Source organism: Gymnoscopelus braueri, assembly GCF_963280865.1.
Source record: "Gymnoscopelus braueri genome assembly, chromosome: 17".
Taxonomy (NCBI): Eukaryota; Metazoa; Chordata; class Actinopteri; order Myctophiformes; family Myctophidae; genus Gymnoscopelus; species Gymnoscopelus braueri.
This window is the reverse complement of record NC_137617.1, coordinates 30,304,875-30,331,761: the sequence shown is the minus strand read 5'-3', so window position 1 is coordinate 30,331,761 and position 26,887 is coordinate 30,304,875. Positions and strand designations below refer to the sequence as shown.

The 26,887-nt window shown below is 45.1% G+C and overlaps 2 protein-coding genes across 12 annotated transcripts in view; both read right to left on the bottom strand.

Moving 5' to 3' along the window:
• Positions 1–5,728, bottom strand: part of srcap (Snf2-related CREBBP activator protein) — a 37,375-nt gene extending 31,647 nt beyond the window's left edge. For all 3 annotated transcript variants that reach the window (XM_080455440.1, XM_080455442.1, XM_080455441.1), the window contains exons 1-3: positions 5,638–5,728; positions 5,162–5,238; positions 1,351–4,514 (exon numbers count right to left, since the gene is read on the bottom strand). In XM_080455440.1, coding sequence (XP_080311566.1) covers positions 1,351–4,514; positions 5,162–5,238; positions 5,638–5,690 — 3,294 coding nt within the window. In that variant the 5' untranslated portion in view covers positions 5,691–5,728. The remainder of the gene's footprint in view (positions 1–1,350; positions 4,515–5,161; positions 5,239–5,637) is intronic.
• A 3,429-nt stretch (positions 5,729–9,157) lies between these two features.
• fbrs (fibrosin) lies at positions 9,158–26,036 on the bottom strand. Of its 9 annotated transcripts, none has more exons than XM_080455444.1 (18): positions 24,228–26,036; positions 22,478–22,663; positions 21,991–22,026; positions 21,776–21,805; positions 21,376–21,424; positions 20,523–20,919; positions 20,076–20,383; positions 17,036–17,376; positions 16,845–16,889; positions 16,393–16,491; positions 16,033–16,116; positions 15,806–15,844; positions 14,697–14,768; positions 14,259–14,388; positions 13,982–14,062; positions 13,001–13,084; positions 12,578–12,794; positions 9,158–12,234 (listed from the first exon to the last, which is right to left on the bottom strand). In XM_080455444.1, the coding sequence occupies exons 1-18, from the start codon at positions 24,501–24,503 to the stop codon at positions 10,635–10,637; spliced, it is 4,074 nt and encodes a 1,357-aa protein (XP_080311570.1). In that variant the 5' UTR covers positions 24,504–26,036; the 3' UTR covers positions 9,158–10,634. The 9 variants fall into 9 exon arrangements, with proteins under 9 accessions (XP_080311570.1, XP_080311571.1, XP_080311572.1 ...); XM_080455445.1 differs by having other exon boundaries at positions 14,703–14,768; XM_080455446.1 differs by having other exon boundaries at positions 16,033–16,101.
• Between the last annotated feature and the right edge of the window lie 851 nt (positions 26,037–26,887).

The window sequence follows — 26,887 nt, the reverse complement described above, 5'->3', positions numbered from 1 at the left end:
AAAGCCAAATGGTAAAAGCAGTAGCTGGAACATGCTGCAGCGCAACATCATTCTGACATCTATCAATCTCCTGTGTCTAGCTGTTTAAAACTGCTATGGCATGCAGAGCCTCAATCCTTATCAGATGTCATACAGAGTCAGACAGTAAGTCAGTGCCCCACGCGTCATACAGAGTGAGAGTGCCAAATTAAGATGTGTCCGTGAATATTAGCCTATCTGGGTGTCTCACAGCCACCACTTACCTTTAGCAACAGTGCCTTTCTGTCTGTGCTGTCCTTTCCATGCTGGAAAACACATATGGCTTAGCATGCGGCCAATTTAAATAAAAATAAGTAACACTAAATAATAAAGAAAGACACTTATTATCTGTGGTATTTGTAAGCACTACAGTACATGCAAAAAGAAAAGGTACCATTTGGAAATATGCCTGGGAGAATTACGCCTTACACTAAATATTGAAACGAAAACATGCCAGCATGACAAAGAAAATGCCCAATAAAAGGGAGTGTGAAATATATTTGCGTCATGCCTAAGGTTTTGCTTTATTGCGTTTGTTTTCAACCAACAAATAACTAAGCTGAATGATTTTGACTTTCTGGTCCATCATTTTTTCATTTTCAAAATAATTTCTCAGAACTGTATCAAGAGGGAAACCTATCTGTCATTGGTTACTATACAGAAATATACAGGAAACTCCATTAACACAGACAGTCATTTCCAAAAGAAATGAAAAATAAAGAGAAAAATATATATATATATATATACACACACACACACACCTTTTCCTCAGCCTGCCTCGTCAGAGCAGACAAACTAGTATAGCCATTACTTGCCTCTAGTTCTGTGAGGATTCAGGGAAATTTAATTTATCATTGAGATTTAAAACAAATAATAATAATAATATTAGATTAATCAGACTGCTAAGTTACAGAAACTAATGACCAAGGACCTGGATGGTGTCAGAATACAAACACAGCCCAGATGACCAGGATCAGTACATTACATGCCAGAAACTATAAATAACTCTTTACATTTGTTAGCGTCACCTCCACTGCTTCAGTCTTTCTTGCATCTGATAAAACAACTGCTTTTAGGCATCTGCAGGAGATGGAGATCTGATGATGATGCTTGACATCCATACTCAAACTCATACCTATAGCATTGGTAATGAAAACTAAGAACCATCAGTCTTGCCTGTTTGGGACCCACCATATTCAATCTCCTCTGGGATCAAAGCCTGCCCAAACCTTCTCCTATATCTATCCTATGCTGTAGCCATCTCAGCGTTGTTACACTCTTGACTAAATAAAAACAGTGGATTGACCATATGCACTCAAGGGCTTGAAATACCTTCTCTGTGGGGCTGGGGGTGACCATGCCAGATTCGTTTGTGTCATCATGGTTATCCTCTTCATCGCTGGCCTCCTCTGGACTGCTGTCCGGCCCCGGGTCAGCCTCCCTGCGCTCTGCTGCTCCTGGTGACCGGCCCTGCTCCATCTCCTCACTCTCCTCTTCTTCTTCTTCTTCCTCCTCCTCCTCCACATGCTGACAGAGGGAGTCAGCCTGGCTGACAACAGCTGTGGTAGTAGCAGAAGCTGGGGATGTGTCTGTTACTTCTACTGATGGAGCGGACACATCAGAGGGCTGTGCGCTGCTAGGAGGGGTGCTAGCTTTAGGGATGACAACAATTTGTGGCACGGGGCCCGCTTTCACTGTATATATTTTAGTCACAATTAAGGCCTCTTTGTCAGATTCGCTTTGTGAAGGTGTGGGGGGATCTGGTACAGGCTGAGCGGGCAGGGATGGGGTGTTCGTAGGAACAATACTAGGCTGCAGTGCCTTGGTCGGAGGAGTGGGTGCAGAAGTTGTACTGACAGAACTCTGCAGCCGATCTTTCTGGCTGCCAACAGCCACAGATTCGGCAGCTGAGACAGTTTGGGGAAGGCACTCGACGGCCACCGTGCCAGAGCCAGAGCTATGGGCATTGGTCAGCGTGACGGCCACATTCTGCTGCTTGGACACCTGTGTCAAAAGAGAGGGTGGCGTTTTGAGTAGAGGAGAGCATCCTGGTTTGAGAAGGAGGTACTTTGGATTTATAACACCAGAGGAAGGAGTGGAACGCAAGTCCTCTGGTTTGGTCTCTCTGATCAAAGCAACATTCTGAATATTCTGTGATGGAGTCTCTGTCAAAGTAGGGTTTTCTTTGGTCCCTTCGGGTGAAGAAACATGGGGCTCAGGCTTTGTGGCACTAACAACAGTGACATTTAGAGTTTGCTGCTGCCCTGCCTGGAAAGCAGGTAGAGAAACAGGAAGGGACGAGTCCACCACTGTCTCCTCCTGTGCGACTACTTCCATCGTGGGAACGAGAGATGACACATCAAATGTTACTTCCGCTTCCCGTTTCTCAGGCAGCATTTGAATGGCAGCAGAAACGCTGTGCATTGCCTGATCTGAGAGTGCTATATTTGACAGCAAACCAGGTGCCTCCGTTTGAGCACTGTTGTCAGTCTCTTGGAAAGAGGGTGAATTTGATGTAAGGACAGCAGCTTGAACTACACAAACCTGTCCCGAGTCCGTCACGTCAACTTGGTTTGCATCTAATACTAAGTGCTGTCCTACAGTGAATACCGTTTGTGTGGACAGGCTGTGGGAAACATTAGGACAAACCTCCATTTCAATTGTGTCGCCTGATGAGGGGAAGTCCACGTACTCCTCTGAGTGGTCCAGCAGCGCGTTGAATAGGTTCACTTCATAGCCCGGGGAGTGAGGCATCTGTGCACCACTACCCACGCAGATGGTTTCTTCGGCCACCTCCTCCACCAAATGGCAAATCTCGTACACCTCCATGGGTTGGGAGTCTATCTCGATGTGCGACTGAAGGTTTTCGCCGTACATCTTTGGTTCTCCAGTAGAAAGCTCGGAGCTCAGCTCATCGACAACAGCCGCCTCACACACACTGCCGTCCTCCCGCTGTACAAGGTAACTTTGATTCACATGCACCTCAGACCATTCCCCGCTAATGTGAGCCTCCTCCCTGACGATCACAATACCTGGTGTTCCGGCCGAATGTACAAGCTCAGAGATCAGTGGGGTCTCAATGGTGTGGACGTGGTCAGGAGGATTACATGTTTCAGCCTCAACAAACTGTACCACCTGCCTTGAGCCTACTAGTTCTGCCTCAAAGTGGGAGGTAGCGCAAAGTGTTTCTGTGGAGCTCTCCTGTTGGAAAGAGTCGACCAAGGTAGTGGCCGCCGTGGCCTGTTCCTCCGCATCATTCCACTCCGAATGCTGATTCTTCTCTATGTTTTCACTCACAACCCTGTCAGCAGAGCTGCTGGAGTTGTGGGAGAAGATGTAGACTCCAGAACTGGTGTCTGGTAGCTTTGGAGTCTCAAGTATTTCAGCTGTTGAGGGTTGCTCTTCTATGTGAGAGGTGTCAATGAGGTCTTTAATGTGCCCATGTCTCTCATTTGACACTGAAGGATCTTGAAGTAGGTTCCCTCCCACGTTTGTGGTGCTTTCTCCCAGCATCTCCTGGTCATCATTCGAGAACTGTTTGATAAGTCCGAGTTGTGTCGAGAGGTCAGTTTGTTTGCTAGGACTATTGTCTGACAGGGATACTGGGAGTGAAGGCTCTTCCAAATTTTGGTGCAATTGCTCCTTAGCATTAGACAGAGGTATATGACTGCCCTGATTGGCCTGAGCAAGAGGAGCCGTCCGGTATTGCTCCATGCCACTATCTTCTGTGTTGTCTTTGACTGTACTATCTGCGCTAGGGCAGGGGACAAGGGGAGGTGGTGTGGTGGAGCAGGATTGAAAGTGGGGCTGTGGGAGGATATTTCCGACTGTGTGCTCTCCTCCTTCAACTTCCTGGTTTGCTCCAGTCTCTTGTTTATATTCCAATGTATGTCTGTCTGAAAGGGATTGTCCCTCCTCCACACCTGAGGCTGTGACAACCACCAATCCACCAGCCACTTCTGGCGCCTGAGCCTGATCTTGGACACAGTCAGTCTGCTTTGTCTGGCTTCTTCCTTTATCAGTTTGCGACCCGTAATGCAAATCTCGCCCTGTGCGGTCGGAGGAGGGAGAAGGTCTCCTTTGTGTCTCCAGAGAGAGACTGCAGTCCTTGACGAGGGACGATGATGGCAGTGGTCCTCCACTTCGAACACCTTCGGCAGTAATCTCCACCGTGGGTCCCTCTTCCAGGGGGCGAACCTTAGCCTCGCTATTGTTCGAGAGGATCTCTGGTGAGGCAGTTGGAGGGGTCTTCCTTGCACCAGCCAGTGCCAAGCTGGCACTCTCCTGCGGCGGCACGGTGGATGTGTTGGCGAGCCGTGGGACCAGGAGGGAGGCAGCTGCGACCGGCTGCGGGGCATGCTGAGGTGACAACCCAGCCACATTCTGTGCAGCCAGGGGGTCACCACCCAGCACATCCACAGCCGGAGGGGCGCACTGCTGCACCGCCTCCTGCCCAGAGCTTCCTCCCCCTGTGCTTCCCCGGCTACACACTGCACCTGGATGGGGTGATACAGGATGTTACTAAGATGTTGGGATAAAGTAGGCAACTTGTTCCAAGTTAACAAGGGACAGATGGGGGATAAAAAAACACTTGAGAGGGAATGCACAGAAGCTCTGTTGTATTTTCCTTTAAGACACTTTTACAAAACAGCAGAAGAATGCAAACAAAACAAACATTTAAAAAAATAAAAGCAAACTAATTTTGTCTATTTATGAATCAAACTACTTCATCATTTGTGATAGCTAGTGAGTCTTTTGATCAAATAATGCGTTTGGGTTGAATATTTGCAACAGTTACACTACTTATAGGAGTTACTCATATTTAAATTAAGTATTAAACATGTAAAGACAAAGGAGGCAGGGTGTAACCAACCTAACTGCAGCCTAAGTGAAACTAATCATTGAGACCATATAGCAGTAAAACTTTAGACAACTTTACACACTCAACTGTCAGCGGCTGCAGTGAGTAACAACTTCAGGCAAACCATGAAATATCACAAGCACAAACCAAAGTGCTTACATAAGTTTACATATAATTATAATGTTCTGCTATTGTCCTGCATTGTCTGAATCCACCACTTGGCTATCAGTACATTTTGGATTAGCATGCATGTTATCTTTTCAGAGAAAAACAACTTCTCACCTGTCTGTGGTGTGAGACACAGATCTTCTGTGCTTTCTACTTCCAGGATGCTGAGATTAGGGTCCTTTCCACATGTTCTGCGAAACAGACAGAGACACTACGGTTGGTGACACAATTCATGAAAAACGAATGAGCTACAACCCTCCACAATTCATTGAACCTGGACGCTAGTTGGGTAGCACCAATGAATGGTTGCATTGTTTAGGCAGAATAATTACACTTGTATTACTTGGGTTGGGTAAATTCACGTAGTAAAGCCAGATCAGCTCAAATGCGTGTCTGATGAGTATTAGTAAACAAAAATATTAGCTACTGTGTGGGACGGTACAGTATGTATCCTGTCACGTCACGCGAGGAGCACAGTGTCCAGGTGGCTAGCATATTAGCTGGCTAATGCTAGCATTGTGATTCTTTGTATAAAATGAGGTGAGCTCGTAGTTTTATTTTCGCTCTGCTTGAACGACCAGGCAACTGACCTTTTTAATCTTGTGTGAGGTAGACGCACAGTTTCCTGCACTACACTCTTCATGACTTTAGAATTCTGCAGCACGCTCTGTAAAGCTAAGAGCCGGCGGTACACCCAAACTGGTTACCTATCGGGATATGTAACGCCAGAGGTCACTGTTATGGAAAATCCATACTACTGCACAAGTGAAAACACTAGATGACAGTGCGCCTCACGAGGTTTGGTTAGTGTCTGGGTTTGTTCTTTATGTGCTACAGGGAACGTAATAACCGATATCAAAAGCTGTTTAAAAGCATTCACTCCTTGTGCTCTCTATTGTTTCGTCGGCAGCGACATCTGGCGTCGCATTAGTCGATAGTTAACCGATTTCGGCGTTACACCCGGCAACCAAGCGCGGGCCCCCCCCCCCCCCAACTCATTCATTTCATGGACTCATCAATGGAAATGTTAGCCACCGTGGCTACTCTTAAACACATGATGTTGTGAATTACAGCGAAAAGCCTAATGGCATTTTTTATTTTGGTAGCGACGCATTGGCGGCGGTACAAACTGTCTGCGACCGCCTTTCTATTCTTGTCTCGAGGTGACAATGACACCATGGAGCAGAGTCCTGTTAATTTAGAACAGTGGGACGTGGTTGTGGTTCAAACGCTCAACACTGCCGGTTCAGGTAGTTGAGTTGACTAGATATTAGTTAACGTTAGCTGGTAGCTCGCTGCCTGGAAGTCAGAACAACTGAATGATTTGCTAGGCAGCGAGCTCCAAACAGTCACTTATGGTGTGGTGGGTGCATTGGTTGGTTGGGTGCGCAGGCGCCCCCATCCATCCATCCATCCCACCCGCCCGCAGTTATGTAATGTAATGCTCTCCCAATGCTAGCGAGTCCAACACACTGAACAACTTACTGAACACAGGGAACAAAAACGTCCCCAAAAGTCGCATTATTATAACCCGCTTCAACATGCACGGCTGATGGGAACAATTGCCCGTGACGTCACAGCGCGGGGTCAACTCACTAAAGCTACGATAAATAATAATGGAGAAAAAAAAAAGCCATGACATTATTCTGTTACACTTTAACAGTCAGTGTTCCTTGTGAAACACGAAAGTGTACAAAAATTAATATATATATTTTTTACAAAGTTCCATGTGAATGTTTTCAATGACTATAAAAGGGCCACTTAGGGGGGCTTAAGGAACCCCACAGGTGCCTCTTTAGCAGTGACTTGGAGGTAAGATTGTTCAGGGCTATGTTAACTTCTCACCTATTTCAAATCAAATGTGTTCAATGTGTTTGTGTTGTTATTTGATGTTTCGTGGAGCGACACTTAAATATGCATACGTTTCCGACTTGTCTGTTGCAAAAAACGAAGGGCAATGATGCAGTCTTATTCTGGCCCTATTCAGTATTAGCCCCCCTAGCGCCCCCCTTTAATACTTCCTCCACAACCCCCCCACCCCCCTCCCCTCTCAAGGCCGCCATCTTAAGTTCCCACCTACCTGATATTTCCGACCGATTTTCTTTTACTAAATTCTTGCTGAAGGAGTCGTCATCCGCATAAAATCGAACTCAATCCGTGGTGCTAACAATCCAAACCGTCTCTCGGTACCCAACGAGGTACATGTAGGTCCGTGGGAAGAAGTTAAAATACGGTCCGGGAGAGAGTGGTTTCGGCGCAGAATGTAGCGGTTGCGGGGAGGAGACTTTACGCAGCGAAATGGTGGAGGACCGCTGCTGACAAAGTGCACAAGAATGTGGGATCTCGCGAGAGTTGAGACCGGCGCGCCGCTTGAAATCTTTTAGGATAATATTTTTGCATTTATATGTAATTCAAGAAACTGTCCGATTATTAAATAAAATCCGCGAGTCACTGATTATTTTACAGCTATTTGGGATTGCGTGGCAAAGGTTTTTCTTCTTTCAGTGGATAGAACGAACTCCCGCTGTTCAGACATATTATAATAATATAATAATAGCCTGCCGGCTGCAGTGCTCACCACCTTTATAATAGAAGTCACTGACATTGCCTAGTCATTGTTATAATAGGCATCCTGTAATCATGAGTAGGTCTTTTGCTGCATAGTCTTCCATTACAACTCATTCAGTAAAGCTGACTTTAAAAATAAATTAAATAAATATCTCATGGAAATTGGAATCTGCTTTTTGATTATAATATGGCTAACGCATACTGCATACTGTTTAATGTTTCCATATAGTGTATCTGAAATTTTAACTATGGTTGTTGAGGTATCATTAAGATGTTATACTTATGCAATGATTTAGGCTACTATAACACCATATAATCGAGATAGATTTTTATTTATTTTTTTACATTTGGTTGTATTTTAAGTTTTTAACTGTTTTCTTAATAGTTAATGGGGATCCAAATAAACAATAAACTATGTGGAGATGGAGCAGAACATGTTTAAAGTAGTTAGTAATATAACATAAGCTTCACAATCAAGGAAGAAAAAGAACTCACCAGCTGACATAAAATACAATATATTGAAGATTCCAGCTACAATAATGCAACGATTAAAGTAAACCGGCAGAGATGTTTGAGGACATGAAATGTTCCTAAATAAAGTAGGGTAAAAGATCTTACACCTCAACTCCAATAAATTATACTCACTCAGGATGATGCGGATACTGTTTATATATGAGATATTTTAGGCCGGGGATAAAACGGACATCCTGCTTGCAGCCTTTAATCACAAAACCACCTTATATTACTTACTTGACCGGGTCCCCCAGGTCTACTTGGTTCCTCTGTGTCCCCTCCTTTTCACCCTCTGCACCAGTGGTTCTCAAAGTGGCGTCCGGAACCCCTAGAGGTCTTTGAGGGGGTTCCAGGAGGTTCCCAGCAAAATTTGTCAATACATTTGAACCCCTTTATCCATTTTTTATACGTTGGCTTATCAAAAATAGCAGATATACTCACTGGGAGCTTGTACATCTGCTATTTTTGAAAAATCTAGAATTTAGGATTTTTTTAAACACACGTTCTCCTATGGGGGTCCATGGCACAAAACATTTTCAGATGGGGGTCCGCAGCCAAATGTATATCAATTTGGGGTCCTTGGCACAAACAAGTTTGATAACCATGCTCTACACACACTGTAGTGGGGAGAGAGGCGGGAACACCAAATCTCTTCACCGAAAATAACCTACCTAGCTCAGAACATGTTGCTTGTAAATCCGCTATCTTTGTCAAATGTTCACCTATTTTGACATGCCCAGAATAGTGACGGTAGGTTTCAAGTTGTTAACCAGTAAAGACATCCCCCTTATCAAACTCAGGAAAATGTGAAGGCAAAATTGACCTAGCCGCCACCATCCTAGTTAATTTCCTAGTTTCTTAGCCCACCAAATGCAGAGTTCTACTCATGAGGGTGGTATCATTTCTGCCATATACCTTTTAGTCAATAGTTATACAAGTATAAATATATCACATTTGTGTATTAGTCATTAAAAGATTGAACGTACTGCACAAAAGACACATTTGGAATCAGAAAAAAGACCCACACAATTGAGTAACCAACAATTCATTTAATAATTAATCTTTGTGGTCTCTAGGGGAGGGGGTTTGAAAGGTATAAAATGGTCATATTAAAATAATCGACCCAATGTCTTCCTCCTCTCAGTGTACCCACTGTCCACTCATCCTTTTCAGATCCTCAGCAGATGCCCCACTGTTCCATGTATATAACTTATCTTTGTTGATGAAACATCTCTGTAGCCCAACATACAAGGCTACCATAGTCCCGAATGTGATGCAACACACAGCTAACAAAAAACACGCAAACCTCCCTCTCGCATATTAACAAAGTCAGATCAGATCCTTGAAGAGGCCAGAGGTTGCAATGGTTGTTGCTTGATGTTCAAAAGCGTTTGAAAAAGTTGTGTGAAGCAAGCCTTTTGCTTTGTCTTTTGAATTTCTACCTGGGGAGAGAATATTGGTTGATACCTGAAACAATGACAAATAACATAACGGTGAATATATTTATTATTATAGAAGATAATTAATGTTAAGAATAATAATTACAAAGGCAATTTCACTATACTACTATAATCTGGTCCTGCTCATATAGCGAGTCAGACAGGAGAATGGGAAACAGTTACAGGGAGTTCTAAAGTATTGTGTCCACCCACACAACGTAGCACAGTTCATATCACCATTCTTCCTTTAGGAAAAATAAAATAAAATAAAAAATAAAATAAAATAAACTGGTGGAGAATCTCATATCAAAGAAGTGGTGAAGTTGAGGGTTCAGGTGTTTTTTTTCTTTTGGGTGAAGCAGAGAACTGAGGTACAGATGCTCACTGATTTCTTTTAGAGTCCATAATGTTTCATCATCAGTAATCCATCATCTTTTTACAATGACAAAAAGACACAAAACAAAGAAAAAATTACTGCTGTGTTTCCTAAGCCCTCATCCACACAACAGCATATCAGGTTTTATTTATGCAGATGAAGGCTTTCTAATATCCCATGAGTTAAACCAAGGGAAGGATGAACCCTCAAATGTGTTCTGAAAGCACACACACCCTTCTAAAAGTCAGTTTCAATCCACCTGGAAAAGGCTTGCTAAAAAGCATGAATCATATTTCACCTGGCAAAAAAAGCTGTCCTCTGCCTCTTCATACAGCTATTATAATTGTGTACTGTAATAACCAACAGCCAATATATATAATAAAAAAACACAAGGATGCACAGAAACCATGTACCTTTAAATTGCACTGATAGAACCATTAGGGATCATTTTCGGAGTCACGCTGAGAAATCTCACGTTTTCCTCCTTACTGTCATCTCCCCAGCCAAGCCTGACCACCCCTTTTTTGGGGGCAGGGGGAAGAGGGCGGGGGCAGCGGTCCAGAAACCGTGTTTGGTTGTGTGCCTGGGTGGACTGGGTTTAATAGTCTGTGAAGGTGGGGAAGGGGGGCAGGTTGAAAGCAGCACAGTGATCCTGACGTTTCCCTTCATCTCCTCCAGTGTTGTCCCTGTACTATCTGGACTCTCCGTCTTTGTGAGCGCTGTACAGTGCCAGCTCGCCTGGCCCTCCAAGTCTGGAGCCGCGCGGAGGCGTGGCTGACCGGCTGGTCACAGACGGAATAAGTGGCGGCGGTGCCCCAACAGAAAGAGCTCCCACCAAGCTGGCGGGGTTCTTCGCCATGATGCCATTGGACATGTGGTGTGGGTGTAGTGGTCCCAGGCGCGAGTAAAGGCCCGGGTGGTGCTGGGGGTTACCAGAGGCTCCTGGAGGGAGTTGGTGGGAGAGCAGGCCATGGTGAAGCTGCTCCAGGTGGGCAGCATGGGAGGGGTTGGGGAGGTGGTTGCCAGCCGCAAGGTGAGGGTGAGGGTGCATCCCAAAGTAACGCGCCCTCTCAAAGTCTTCCCTCAGGATCTGGGCACGCTCCTCATCCATCAGCCCGCCACCCGGGGGGCCGAGCTGCGGAGGCCGCTCGAAGTGATGGGCCATCAGGCCGTACTCCTGGCGGAGATTGGAGGCAGAAGAGGTAGAGGTCTGAGGGTGGTGATTTGCAGCGGCCACAGCCGCAGCCCTCTCTGCGTCCAGGAACCGCTGATGCTGGAGCAAACGTGCCAGATGGGGGTCAGAGCGCAGCGCCAGGTGGGGGTCCCGAAGCACCATAGCCTCCCTACGCTGCTGCTGCTGCTGCTGCTGGGCTGCAAGCTCCCTCCAGGGGTCCCAGGTGAAGGTGTGCGGGGCCTGGGATGGACCCTGGGGTGGTCCGTGGGTGAACCGTTCTCCACCCGGTCCCACCATCAGTCCCCCAGGCCCTGCTGCGCTACCCAGATATGCCTCAATGGCCCTGGAGCGCTCCAGCAGAGAGAGGTGGTGATGATGATGAGAAGGATGATGGGAAGGATGATGGGAAGGATGATGGGAAGGAGGCTGGGGGGTGGGAGGTGGAATGGGAACACCAGGAGTGGGAGTCAATGACATAGAAGACGAGGAAGAGCTGGGGTGGTGAGGACGGCTGTTGGGCCGGTCGAAGCTCTGGGAAGGGGCTGGGGGGTGCTGTAGGGTAATGGGGATGTGCTCCGGCTCCTCCTTCCGCTCCTCTTTGACTTTGACCGGAGGGAGGAGCATAGGGGGTTTGGAGACTGGGGTTGTGGTCCGGTCGGGCTTCTTGCCCTGAGACAGAGAAGTGATGGTGGCGGAGGCAGAGGAAGAAGGGAGGTTGTTGTCTCTTTGGGAGGAGTGCGAGGGTTCACCGTGGTGGCCGTGTGCTGTAGGGGGCGGTTGGCGTGGGTAAAGGTCCAAAGGAGATGGGGCGGAGTGGTTGGAGGGCGGAGGAGTGGTAAGCACAGAGGAGGAGGAAGATCTCGGTCTGTCTCTGTCCGCCAAGGACGATGAGCCGAGGGGAGGCCCGCGCGAGGACACTGTAGGCAGCGGCCTCTTCTCCCCGTCTCGATCCCTGTCCCTGCTTAAGCTGCGTGTCAGGTCCTCAATGGGCCCAATGCCCCCTCCCATGCCACTGCTGTGGCCATTGATGTGGGACACTGGGGTGCTGCTGCGAGGCTTGAAGGCAGGGGCAACCGGAGACATTCGCACAGGAGGCCGGCCATACAGCATATTGTCTCTGCAAGACAAGGTGGCGTGTTATTATTACTTTTTGGGGGGTCTTTTCTATTATTCTTTATTCAATAGCTAGTGAGAGAGACAGGGAACAGGAAAAAGGGTACAGGATTGACATACAGCAGCCAGTCCGGGAATCGAACCGGAGACTCGCTGTCAGGCATTAACGCCCATATAGTATGCATCCTAACCATTTGGCAATCAGGTTGCCTGACAAGGCGGCGTGTTAATGTGGATATTGTATACAAAGTATTACGATAAAATCTCACCCAAGTACCCATAACAGCAAAATGGCCATTGAATGAATGTGGTTAATACTAAAGGAGAGCTGTGACAGCATATTATACCTGTCCTTTTCGTCCTTGATGTGAGGGATGTCTCTCCTCTCGGGGTCTTTCCCCCGATCCCTTTCATCCCTCTTTTCAGCTCCTTTGGCCCAGTTGGGGCCAGCAGGGAAGCCAGGAGGGCCTCCATGCAGCCGATTCCATGGGTCGTGATGGTTGGGGGTGGACAAACTCCCAACCGCACTGGCTGGAGAGTCCTTATGGCCAAACACAGAGCCACCTGCAGAAGACACACAAACGTTTTTATTTTACATGCACCATGTCAAATGCCTTAATAGGTATTTTTACTCTCTCGTTTTTAGTTACTGTAGAAGGTACTCGTTTTAGCTTCAGCTGTTTAAAAGAAGAAAGGGAAAAAAAAGCTCCAACTGTCTTTTGGACCGTATGGTCAAACTGTGTCATGGGAAGAGCTAGTATGAAACTGACCCAGAGTCGGACTGCCAAGTCCTCCAAAGGCACCGGAGCCCAGAGCTCCAAGCGGGGTAAAGGGTGGTGAGCGGCCATACGGATCTAAATCATACACACATGGGTTCTCATCAGAGATACTATTGTGATACAAAGTGTCACAATTCTATCTGACCATATGCTCTGCTGATGCTTCCGCAAGGACTTCCTTCTGATGCAAGCGTATGGACACAAACATCAAGAATGCCTCACAGAGTCTACCCACAGTGTAGTTTAGCATACAGTATGTGACCTGCTCTACCGAAATAAGTTGGCTGTCATGGAAAACACCTTTGGAGTTATGCCCCCACAGAAAGAGTGGAGTCCTGGCATTAATGTTATTTCTGTACTTCAGTGCATAATGACACCAAAAATAAGTATGTTTGTATTTTTTTCTTTGGGGGAGGTGGGGTTGAAAAGAATGACCAAAAGGCACAGCCCATGCTTTTCATATTCTCCTCATAGGAAACTGTCATTTGTTCCATCATGTTCCGTTTTCAAATGTGTATGGGGCAGGGATTAAACCACACACAAACACACACAAAAAGCGTGAATGAGTACTATTGAGACCAGCTAACTATCTTGTTAGCTGGTTTCCTTTTAAAATGTTCTCTGCTACCCATGTCATCCTACACCAAAACTATATTTCTGAACTGGGCATATTATGGTAGCCAAGACTTGTTTTGTTGCTGAAAAAATCTCAAAACAGCCACACAAACAATTTAATTTCAGCGACAATGACATTTCGGCAGAGGAGGTCACACATTCTTTGTTAACCCCCAATACATAAGAAGTAATAGCTGAAGCCAAAGCATATTGTATTAATGACCATTAGTCAATTCTACATGTTCTTCAGCATAGAGACTTCAAAGTAAAACCCTGTGTGGGTGAACCAGAGCGACAGATATTTGTTGGGGGGGGCACAAGTGGCGTACAGATGTGACTTTTGAAGCCGACTCTTACCCAAGTGTGCCGCTGGATTGAGGAAAGAGGAGTGGGGAGTTGATGGAGGGATAAAAGGAGCTGAGGACGGATTGACTCCACCTAAGGAGAAGAAGGGGGGTGGGGGACGGGGTCATATGAAATTCACACACTATAACTCAGAGTGAAACACCACAGTAAGCCCAGGAATGGGATAAGGACAACCCGAAAAGGGTGAAAGAACAAAGTGTAAGGAATTGGCCTGTTCGAAGAGCAAGATCATTATCAATTTAATAACCGGTTATGTTTAAGTACACACCTGTGGCTGTAAATAGGCTGGCAGGTCTGGTCAGGTCGTGTGTCGGGGGCAGGCCGCCTCCTAGGGGCCCCAAAGGCCGGGGCATCAAATCGTTACGAAAGTCCAACTTGTGAGGATCAGCCTGCATCAGCTGAAAATGACAGATTTTAATTAAATGTGATGGCCAGACAATGTCACCCTGGCACATTCATTCACTAAGAAAAGACAACCCAACATGCTTTGAAATGTATCGACCTTTGCATTGCATCTGGATAATAGTTGTTTAGACTGTAGTGTACAACTGTACAATTTTGCAATATATTGGGTTTATATTAGACCAGTCTGGCCCCAAGCGCTGGGTGGGCAGAAACCAAAAAGTGGAAGAGCCAATCAGCGTCTGTCAATCACAGGGCCCGGAGTTGATTTTGAAGAGAGAAAAAAGAAAAAAGAAACCCTTACCTTCACCTTTTTCTGATGGTTTAGAATCATCCAGGCTACATGTACATGCATAGCACACCATTTTCCTGGTTTCTGCAGGAGACAAAAATAACAAGGCTTATTATGCTATTCTGTCCATCAAAAAAATTTAAGGGGCAATTCACCCAAAATACAAAAATATTTCCCCTCTTACCATGAGTGCCATTTACCATTTATCTCTCCAGATAGATTTGCATTGTTTTTGAGATTTCTGGCATCACTCCCATGCAATGTAGCTCAATGAGATTGGGTTTTTGTGCAAAAAAAGAAAAGAAACTCATGGCAATGTCTCTTACCAGAAATCAGGATATTGTCATCTACAGACCTCATTGTGAACGGTTTCACTGAGATACTATTTCTACCGAAGTGTGTCTGCCAACCATCTATATCCGTGGAGAAGGAAACTGTCCACAAGTACTGGCACACTTCCTTCTGAGCGGAGACAGACAGGTGGTACCTCGGTAGAAAACTGTTCCAAATGCACTTTTATTTCGGTTCTTTGTGCGCCACACACCAAATGCCATTGAGCTCCATTGTAATGGGTTGACAGAAATCTCTATGGCAGAAATCTCCAAAACCTCAGCAAATCACACTGAAATTATATGGATTGATAGATAGCACTCCATGTTAAGAGGATTTTATTTTTTCCTATTCTGTATGAATCGCCAAGACCCTAAATCCTTTGCACACAGAGTCAGATGTAGTTCCTGTTGTACAGAACTATCTTGTTTAGCCTCTCCGTGAGGTTTGGGTTTTTCCAGCCGTGGATAGTGTTACTTACTGAGGGGGTCAGTCAGTGTTCAAGGATATTGAAAAAAACAACCCAAGGAAGTCAGAATGTAAAGTCACAGAAGTTGGAACTCAAGAGAAGCCACGTGGGAATACATGCACAGATAGTACACACTTCGATCAACTCTAGTGTTGCAAAATCTAACTTAGTGTGCAAGGACATTGATTAGACCAGCAGAAGTCAAGATTAGGAAATAAGGTTAGTGCAAAAGAGTGAGTGAAGCAGTGAGAGAGTGTCATAGGGCTGAGAGATTTAAGGAGCCAAAAGGCCAGGGATTCAAAGGCGTCTGTTTTGTGCTTACATTACTGACTTTCAACGATGTCCCGAACGGATCGGTTAGCTACGAGAGAACAGAATCACAAACCAACTTTTAATCGACATGTCTTACTCTTTGTTAGGAATACTTGTCCACTCTTGCACTGACTAGGCCCATGTTGGTGTATATCGCTGCCTAAAATATTATGCCTATAGTAAATCCTTATGCAAGAAAGGGATGAATATCTGCAGCAGTTTTAGTGTCTTCCTTACCCGTGGATCTTTGGGCTGTAGGTGATGAGGCACAACCCCAAGTCGAGTGGTAATCTCAGGACCCGTTCCCTGAGGGACAAGAGGCTGTCAAACATAGCACACTAAATGAGCCACAACCCACCATTCCACATACCTACAAGCCATTCAACTGTTCGCAATTCAATGGAACTTCAAAATACTGGAATGCAAACCACCTTAGACTTTTAAAGGTCTGGCTTTGTACCATGCCGTTTGTCAAATAAAAGAGCAACTTGTCCGGCATACTTTTCTCTGAACAAAGTGCACTAAACGTCAGTCTTTTTCTCACTGGTAACCGATGCAGGTAACCGATATGGGGAAAGCGAGAGTTGTTCTCCTCACCTTTGGCTGGAAGGCTCCTTGCAGGGAGCTGAAAGGCCCATTGGGAGGGATCACAGGCTGGATGCCGGGCACTGAAGGAGGAGGGTACTGTGGGAAGAACTGCATCACACAAGAGCGATACTGGTTAACAAAAGTGATGTGCTGTTACAGCTCCATTCTACTGGCAGACAATTCTTTCGCGCTCTTTTTACTTGCTCCAATTATATGTAAAACACTTAAATATACGTACAAATAAAATCAGACCGTACCTAAATCTACCAACATCAATTATTTAGAAGCCTCCAAAGACTGCCTGGAAGTTGTACTAGGCTTCAAATTGGGTACACAACTAGTTAAAGACATCACAAGTTCCATCCGGAGTAGAATGCCTTGTTCGTCACCTTGTACAACCTGACAATCTGTACATTATTGCTATAGTCTGAATCAAAGTAAGATAAGATCAGAGTACTCACAGTGTGCCGGTAGAGCCCGTCCATTTTGCCTGCATACTTATCAAACTGTAAGACAAGAGACGATATGTGTTAAAACATTTCCACACTAAATGCAGTCTCAGCCACAATGATTTGTTTTGCAGAACGGAGCAGATAACAACAATGTTCTGCATGATAACAACAATACAAACAGCACCAGAAGGGCAACTTACCAGAGGTGGCGCAGTAGCTGTGGGGTGCAGGAAGGGGGTGAAGTGTTGATGCGTGTGCGTGTGTTGGTGCTGGTGGTTGTGCTGATGGAATTGAAAGGCCAGAGGTGGGATGCTGGGCTGATTCTGGGATGACCTGCCCGAGGAGCCCGGCGTGGAGCTGGAGCCTGATGGCCCGCTGGGGGTACAGCGCCCCGAATTACGGCCGCTCCCTGGTCCTCCCCCAGGTGGTCCTCCTCCTCCACCTCCTCCGTTGCTCTCAGGCCCTGGGACGCTGCGCCGGCCTTCGCGCTCTTGTGAGGCCAGGAAGTGAGAGTTCAGACTCTGGCGCAGCAAATCCTGATCTGTGGTAGAGAAAATGGAGTAAATGAGAGATTAAATGCATCTGATAACAAATATTCCTAAGGAGGTGTCCTTGGTTGATGTAATGGCAGCCATAGACCACAGACCGACCATGCTTGCCTGTGAAATGTAGGGACACAGAGAAAGGCCTAAAAAGCCATAAAGCTATAGATTTATTTTGGTTGATATGGATTATATCATAAATACTGTTTGTATACTAGGAAAACCATCAACAAAACCTCATGAGGGGCGGTCATGACAGTAACTTTTAACAGGAATTTAAGACATCCTACAACGAGATATTCAACTTGCCATATAGGAAAACAGATAAACGATTATGGTATGATTTATAATTATTTCCTATATTTCCAACAAAACAGCATTTGAAACTCTGCAGAAAGGAGACCTAAGTAAGACTTTAACTTGTGCACAAAACTCAGAACTCTTGACGCCGCACACTTTACTTTCTATTTCGAGACAACCTTTTGCTGGTTCACTCCAGGCCTAATGGAACCCGGCACTACTTTCCATTCAACACTTCCATTGCTCTTCAGAATTATGAGAAAGAGTTTAATCAAGCGTACAACTGTCTGAAAGTTATTAGGCTTATCACGGTCTGTTTTCACACACTGGTTAATGAAGTTATTTGACAGAGTCATTGCTGGCAATTATTCATATCTACTACAGTGATTGTTGTAAATTATGAGGTGATTTTCACCCACCATGTAAATATGGTACTGATGAGTGTGCACCATGAATTTGTTTGCAGTTGGTAATACTGTACTGAGGGATATTCTCCATAAAGTGTTTCCCCATCTATGGAATCATGACCCACTTTGGGTCGTTTTTATGGGTCATTAGAGCTGTCAGAATTGGCCAAAAGTGACTTTCGAATTTTCTTTTTAAAACACCACGTAAAGACTCACCTTTACCTCGACATGAAACGGGAAATTCTAATCAAACAATAAAAAATAAAAATCTAAATAAGGTAGGCTAGAAATGTGAGAGAAATGTGAAATGGAGGGAGTTTTACCTTAAGGGACAATCCATACATAGTTTTTACATTGCTTTTTCGGTCGAGTCTCGTACTACCAAATGAATCGCCCGTTTCAGCTTGACCTGTTTTTTATTTTTTTTACTCCTTTTGAATCAATTAAAGTGACCTTGTGTGATTAAACGTGTGCTTTCTAGTTTCTAGGACCAAGTGAGTCGGGTTACTGCGTGTGTGTGTCTGCGGTGCGGTGTGAAGTCTAGGAGTGTTTACAGCGAGGCAGCTGATTTTATCCTTCGTTGTATGACGGTGTCCCTTGGCAAACACAGCTAATCTACAAGCCCACAACGCGTTGCATCAGCAAAGCATTGAGGGCTTGTGAATCGACTCGCGGTCGTACGATGAACTGATGAACTGCTGCATGCGGTCTCTCAGACTGACGGCTCTGTGATCTCACGAGACAAGCTGCCGTTTAAGATTACATGCGCAGAGTCTCGTGAGAACTTGCGCTCTGATTATTTTAATTCAAACCTTTATCATATAGTCAAACATACTTTTATGTTTTATGTTTGAATATGGAATATTCGCTGACAGCCTTATGGGTCATGGGTAAATATCCTGTTTTATTTTAACCTTTCCTACTAAATAAATAAAATCTTCTCTTTTTCATAAATGGAACAATAAATATTTTTTAAGACATTTTCACAACTTGCGATGCTTTGTGAACTTGTCAGTCGGGTATATTCACTAGTTTTGAAAAAAGCTTAAGTGATTAATTCACGTGAGCGAGCCCTTCACTCACTTAATACTTTCATACTTAATTTTATAAGTTTGGGTCCCGGGAAAGACACAAAATGTCTCTTTTGGTCCTCAAGCTGAAATCATTTGGGAACCCCTGCTCCAGAAACATTACCTAACATGAATTTATATAAATAAACAACACCTTCCTCAAATTAACATTTTGTCAGCACTTGATGTTCCACATGTGTAAATGAACCGTACACCAAACCACAACATGCTCAGTAAGGTCTCACTTCTACCATTTTTTTTTAATAGGGGTTGTCTATATTTAGTGTTCCCAATTCCCATGCAATCAGAAAAGGCACTGTGTTTATTTGAACAGTAAAAGAAAATGTCTTAGAAATAGAAAGTGAAGAGAAAGGTATGTTGTTGAACTATGGTAGAACCTTGGTTGTATAGCTACCTGGCCATAATTTAAGTCCAAATACAGTTGATCATCTTTATCTATTGCTTCTGTTGTCTGTAAGCGAGCAACCGTTACTAGCAATTCTATTCACTCTCATCGTAGGGTGAAACAATTCAAAAAAAAAAATATCACACATTTAGCACATAAACCACACAAACAAAGCAGACTGATTCTGCCACTGGTTGATTCACCTACAGTATTTTGCCCACTGGCACCAATACCCACGTTATTGATGATCAGTCTTCACTGGATTTATTATCTTTGATAGAAGTATCAAGGGTAATAAAACATGAATACAGCAATATTACTTTCCCAAATGTAGGTACCAGGACTGTTTATAATTTATTCCACAGAATCGCTACCGTTTATTCCTTGAACACAGAAGCAACTGATAAGGATGATCACCGACACTTGGACTTCAAGTCACACCCAGTTAGCTATACAACCCAAGGTTCTACCAAAGTTCAAAATTGCTTCAAGTTAAGGTTTGTTGCTGCCTGTACCTGCTGACGTAGAATGACTGGAGACTTGCAGTAGAGGCGGAGGAGGTGGCAGGCCGGGTGAGGAGGTGAAGAGGGCCCCAGAGCCAGCTCGAGAGGGGGGCCGCAGGGGACCAGAGGGCCCTGAGCCCCTGATGAGAGACAGCGACACACTGGCGGAGGGGGTGGGAGGGCGCATGGAGGATGAAGAGGAAGCGGCAGATGAGGCAGATGACGGCGGCTTGGCGGAGGTGGTGCTCCTGCAGGGATGACACGCCAAATGAGAAATGTTAATTTCCCGACGTTGGCGATCCGTAAGGCGCGATCCGTTTCTATTCAAACCCAAAAGAGAAAAGGTCACCAAATCTGACAACCACAATGCATGACAGGACAAGACATGGAGGATAACCTGTGCTAATAAACAGCACGTTATAAGTGATGTGCTTTGCGGTGGGGGTTTCAGGGACAGACCTGTTGCTGATGCCCATGTTGTACATGGAGTGAGGTCGTCCGGGCCCAGGGAAGGTGAGGAAGGGTTTGTGTTTGGAGAGCGGGGGGCTGGGGTCGTGGCGGCCATGCAGGCCGCTGCTACCGTTGAGCTGGCTGGGCCGGCTGACAGAGGCCGTGCCTGCTGAGTGGGAAGGCAGGCAAGAGAAGGGTGCGGCGGAAGAGGTAGAAGAAGAAGAGGAGGAAGAAACAGGCTCCGGATAAGGCGGCTCCAAGCTTCTCTCATGGCTGCGCTCCAGGCCCGAAACCCTCGGGGTAACCATCAGCCGGGAGACGCTCCCGCAATGGACCGGTAGAGGAGGGCAGCTCTTACCCATGGAGGCGGACATGCTCACAGGAGTAGGCTCCATAACTGTAGGTACTAGGTATTTGGGATTGGGAATAGAAAGCAACAGGAGAAAGACAGTGAAAAGTAAGCTCTGCTGAACATATTCGCAGCCATTTTGCGGTAAAGGGGTTGAGAAACCCCACCCCCTGAGGATGACATAAGAGCAAGCAACAGCAGTACAAATATAGCCCTATGTTTTCATGAGGCAAGGTAAATATACCTTGTTTAATTTTACAACGCAAGTAAAGGAGACCCCACGATCAACAATACTAAATAATTTACTTAGAGACTACTCCTATCAATAATATTGGTAACTAGACTTTTTTTTAAAAGCCTCTTATAAAATATTAAAATTATAATAACACAGGAGTGGAAGGGATGCATCAGATCTTTTACTCATTTTTCCATTTGAGAATCTAACCCCCAAAAAAGGCTCATACATCAGTGGGAGGTTGGTGAGAGGTGCCAGTATGAGTTGTGTTCTCTTACCTTTCCTTGTACTGACTGTGAACACTGTATCCATGTCATTGTCAGATGCCTGGAGGGATAAAACATTTTTCTTTTAAACGACAACGGTAGAATTATGCTTAGCATAACGCCCAACTGAAGTAAATATGCCAGCCAAATACTTCTGAACATATTCTGGATATGTGCCATCATCACTGGAGATGTGGTTGACACTATTGTACTAAACATCAAAATAGGTAACATCTTATTTTGTTCTTTTGGAAAGACAGGGGTAATGGATTTGAAATTCAGTAACCAAAATTAAAAAAATCATTCATCAAAATCATTGTTTATATATCACAAAGTGAACCATGCATGTTTGTTACACAATAGGTAAAGTTAACCATCCAGCCAGAAACAATATTTTGCCAGCAGTACGCACCTTATCTCCTGAGTCACTCTCGGTGTCACACTATAACAGAAAGAAAAGAAAGAAATCCATCAGATTTGGATAGGTCACAATATTTTCCAGCATTGTACTTCATAGCAGTATTCAGTGCAGCAGAGTATTTATTAGATAAATACTAATAAATGACAATATATCATTGCACAGTGCTAGGATAGATTAATTCAGGTAATATAGTGAAATAAACTTACAATGTAGCCAGTCTCCAAGAGAAGGCCAGGCGCACCCTAGAGGAACAGTTGTGACAAATTAGGCTGGCTTAGTGGTATTCAGACGGGTCCTAAATAAGTGTCAACTAAAGGGGGCCTTTAACTTTAAGTTGAATGAATGACAACTCTATCCAAGTCGAGATATTATCTTGACCGACTGTAAACGATCAGCAAGCAGTGATTCATTCCAACCCAGAAACGTCCTGTATGCTTATAATGATGGTATCAACAAGTGTGGCGTGTTAGCATGTGTAAGCTTAACTCACGTGGTCATTATCAAATACAATTCCAATAGAATGATATGCAGTTTAGGAGCAAGATGCTTCATGAATAGAATCATGACTTCAGATGTGCAGACAGGGCCAATTGAATGAGAAGGAGTTGAAGCTGTAATGTGACAAGATGAGGAACACGGAAAACAAGAACAGAAAGCCCCAAGACGGACACGAGAAATATCTCCTTGCCGCACCTTTGCGTCTGTCTTTCTTCTCTTCTTTCTGTTCCTGTGACAACAACTGCGGGAGTAGCTGGGTGGGGCCCCTTCCTCGGGCTCTGAAAGCGGCCCTCCACCATTCTCCTCCGGGCCTCTCTTCCTCTTGTTTCCCCTTCCCATCAGCATAGCAGCACGCTGGCTTGGCTTCAGGGAGCAGTCCATCTGGGAAGTGTAAAAAATATATATGTATCAGCCTGTGTTCATCTACCAATCAATATGAAATATGCAAATGCAGACTTAACATTGATTCACTTCATCTCCAAACCTTTCTCACATGTTTTCCCTGTGCCTAGATTTTAGTTTATTTAGTCCTCAAAGTCAGAATTGTCAAAGATAAAAAGTGGTTCAGGGTGGGTACAGTTAAGACACTTGTCTTCCCCATCAGAAAGAGACCTGTGTATCAGTGCATCAGTAAATAAACTGTTCACATCTAAATTACAGGCATGTAGACACAACAGTTTTTGCCAATTTCATATGTTTTTGCCTAGACAAAGTTAACTAAGACGAGTCTAAGGCTGTTAACTCTTTTACTCAGCCATCCAGTGTGAAGCTCCTTCACTGACAGGTCCTTTTGTATATTCTATAAACTGGGGTAAAGTATCGTAATGTGGCAGGTGAAACCAGCTGCTGACATTTAGGTTGGATTCCTATACTGTTGCTGATGCATCATGGTAAGCATTACAGACTTAATTCGGGGTCATCCCTATGTTCCCAGGGTTCTATGTTCCCCCACTAAGGGTTAGGGTTAGGTAAGCGGGGAACATAGAACCCAGGGAACATAGACACGCATCCCTTAATTCCCTTTATGCCAATCAGCTCTTATTTTAATATTAGTCAAGCTTTTACATTTGAATTATGTGAAGGTTTTCATCTTATATATGGACAGCTGTGAACTAAATGCTATGGATATGGCCTAAATACCAGACAGCAGGCAAATGCTGGTAAATTTTTGTGGCAGTCATGTTGACAAGTAAAACTCTGATGAGTGAATTTTGGAATGTGAAAGCCACCATGCATGGAAATGTCCTGCCCTGTAGAAATGGGTAAATGACCTCCCCATGCTGCCACTGAAATGAATCAGTTTGGTATTGATATTGATAGTATATCAATTCAAGATAAAAGTGAACCAAGCAACTCTTCATGAACAGTTGTGCATTGGATCCACAATCACTTTGTTACCCCGATCTAAAAACAGCTTAACTTCCCCTTTGGCTTGATCGACACTCCAGCTTGATAATTTGAGCAAATGTATTGGCATTTCTATTGTGTAGCAAAATGGCATCTCATTGACACCTCACCTCATAGTATCACAACATGAATAATTGAGGACTTTACTTTACAAGACCAACTGATGATTTGTTTCGGGGGCTGTGGCTGGGCTGAGTGGATTGGCCACTTCAGACAAGTAAATGGTGTCACAATTTAACAGGGTACACTACATTACAATTAAGTCTGAAGGAATACACATTTTAAGTCTCCTAGGAGAGGCAAAATTATTCCGATCATTATTATTAATTCAATCTGATTCATAAAATATCTAGGAGATCAAGGAGCCCCCAACTTTCTGTTCCTGTTGTGAGTTTCAAATCATGAAAGGACAGTGACACAAATCATGTCACCATAGGCCTACTTGAATGACCCATCCAAACAGTTGGACGTGAAGAATGTGGAGTTACAGCACCAGGTGTAAAAATTAATACAAGCTAAATCCAGATGAACGTTTTACCTCCAAGGCCTCTAAGCTGATGAAGCTCGCAATTGCGAAACCATCGATGATGTCTTCTTCGCATGACACCGATTCCCTCTTCCTCCGGCGGGGAGGCCTGTGTCTCCCGAACCCGGGCCGTCCCAGGACAGAGTTAGCCTCCCTCTCGGAGCCCGAGGACAGGGATGTGGCCCGCTGCTCCGCCAGGTCCACTCTCCTCCTCCGCCGTTCCCTGTCGCGCTGTGATCGGGAACGTCGGCTCTGCCTGAACCCGCTGCTTCGGCTCGGACCCTCCATGTTCACACGGCGGCCCCCCTGATCGCTCCAGTCAGGCCAAAGGCACTTGATTCTAAGTCACGGTCCGGGTCCGGAGGCACCAAACCGCAGATGAACCACCACCACACAGGCCCTCGCAGGAGCCTCTGTTTAAAATGGCGTTAATAGTCCCAGTGTGTATTATTTAGCGTCCTCCGAGAACCGTTGCTCGGCATCGGTGCCTTTCTTTACGGCCAAATGTGAAATGTGTCATTTCAACGCATCTGAAAGGGTCAATAAGGACTGATCGGTTATATTCACACCATCATGTCTAAATGTCAGGACATGGCTGATCCTGTCTCCTACAGGGCTAACGTTAGCTACCTAGCGTCTCAAGCCAAATATGCGTATGTAAACAAAAAAAATAAGACAAGCCTGTGTTAAGAACAAAGCCACGCCGAATTAACACGTTACGGATCTTGGAAGGATTTGCTCCATCCACCTCGGCATTGCTCAATGTAACACAAATATCTATAATTCACAGCGTTTCGGCACGCGTTGACAAATTAATTTGCCTGTTAGCAGAAAAGACCCCATTAGCAACAAGGCCAATAACCCACATATCTACATGAATGCATGAGTGGTCCTGGCATGATGTTCTCCTCAAATATGATGGCAGAAACAGCGATCGGGCCCAAATGACCAGGCGTCACTTTCTATTTAATGTGACGAATTAATTGTCAGCAGCTAATAATAATGCTCCGTCTCCTTGCTGGGCTGAACGTTCTGCTGCTTCCTCTGTATTCCCAACGTTAGCCAATTAGCCTTAGCTTAGCTGGCTGGCTAGCTGATTAGCATGTCTACAGAGGGTCAATAACACAACAATCGATACGCATCCCAGTGAGAAGAGCTCAAGTAAGAATAAGATGATATTCTTAAAAAAACGCTACGAGCAGAACGATGCAGCCTATGGCCGCTGCTGCTGTTGTGTGAAGAAGCAGGGGTGGACAGTGATTGTTTTGTCCAGCCTGGATGTTGTTGTTGGGCCCTGGTCTGGTCTGGTCTGGTCTGGATGGATTCTCCGAACATCAAAAGAAAGACGGATCGCTCTCTGCTACAGCAGCTCAGCCACAGGAAGAACACAACACACCAGCAATGAAAATACCACGACTGTTGTTTTTATGCAACCGGTCGACGTGTCACTCCGTCACGGCACGGATCTCCACCTCTCGTCGCGAGGCTCCCATTATTATGGCCATTAAAGAGGAAAAATCTCCCCGCGGCCCGCAGTGCAAAGCCTCGGTGTGGATTTCCATGGAGGAGGGGTGTCGGCCGCTCCCCCGTCAGGCCGGGCAGCTCCTTCCTGCAGCCCAGCAGCACACTGCAAACATCCAATGTTTTCAGGGCAACTTCTCAGTGCTGGACGGCTCCGCACTGCGAGGTTTTTATCCTAAATCCAGTGTGCAAGTGTACGCGGAAGAAAATAGCACGGGCTCTGGCGCTGCCTTCTTTATGAGTTTTCGACAAATTGGGAAATTATGGTGGAGATTCGGGAGACACAAGCCCTTGTCAGCCGTGCAGTGCATTGTGTGCGCGTCTCTTCTTCCTCCCTTCTGGTGGCCGATGGCACGTAACGCTGCCGGTGCTTACTGCCATCAAGTGGATTGTGTGTGGTGTTGTTTTCTTTCAACCAGGGGCCATCATCACCATGCTGGCTTGTGATGGACATTTTCATACAAATTTGAATTTTGCCACTGACATACAAAGTGAGCATTCCAGAAACGCATACAAAGCTAGTCCTAAATGCACAGTGCAGTGGTTCTCAAAGTGGGTCGAGGGACCTTCAGGGTTCCTTGAAGGGGCTTCCAATTGGACCCTTACAGGTCTGTAACTCTGAGGGTGTACAAGTTCCATTTGTACACTCTCAAGAGTTACGAGGGTCCTTGAAAATAAAACGTTTTTTTTAAGAAGTATTAGAAGTATTTCTGCATTAATGAAATCAGTGTCATATATATTCTGAAGAAAACCTGGAGACTGTCATTTAGTAATTGGGTCTTATAATGAACAAATTAAGAACATTTTAATGATGCGTAAAAAACGAAAATCTAAAATTTGCCACAGACATAGACAAGTATTGCCACTGACACATTTGTCTATGTATGGACATATTGATGACCCCTGCTTTCAACACAGCCTGAGGAAGGTCCATACGACTGAAACGTTGCTTCATTATAATGCTTTCTTGTACCGTGCAAGTTGGCAGTGTGCTGGTATTTTGTTTTATTGTGGCTGTTGAACACAGCCTGTTTGAAACCAATGGTAAGAAATATCAACACTTAATGAACTTAAGTTCATTGTCACGTCACACATTTGCAGCAGGTATAAAGGAGTGGGTGAAATTATTTTGTGCAAGCTTCCTATGAATT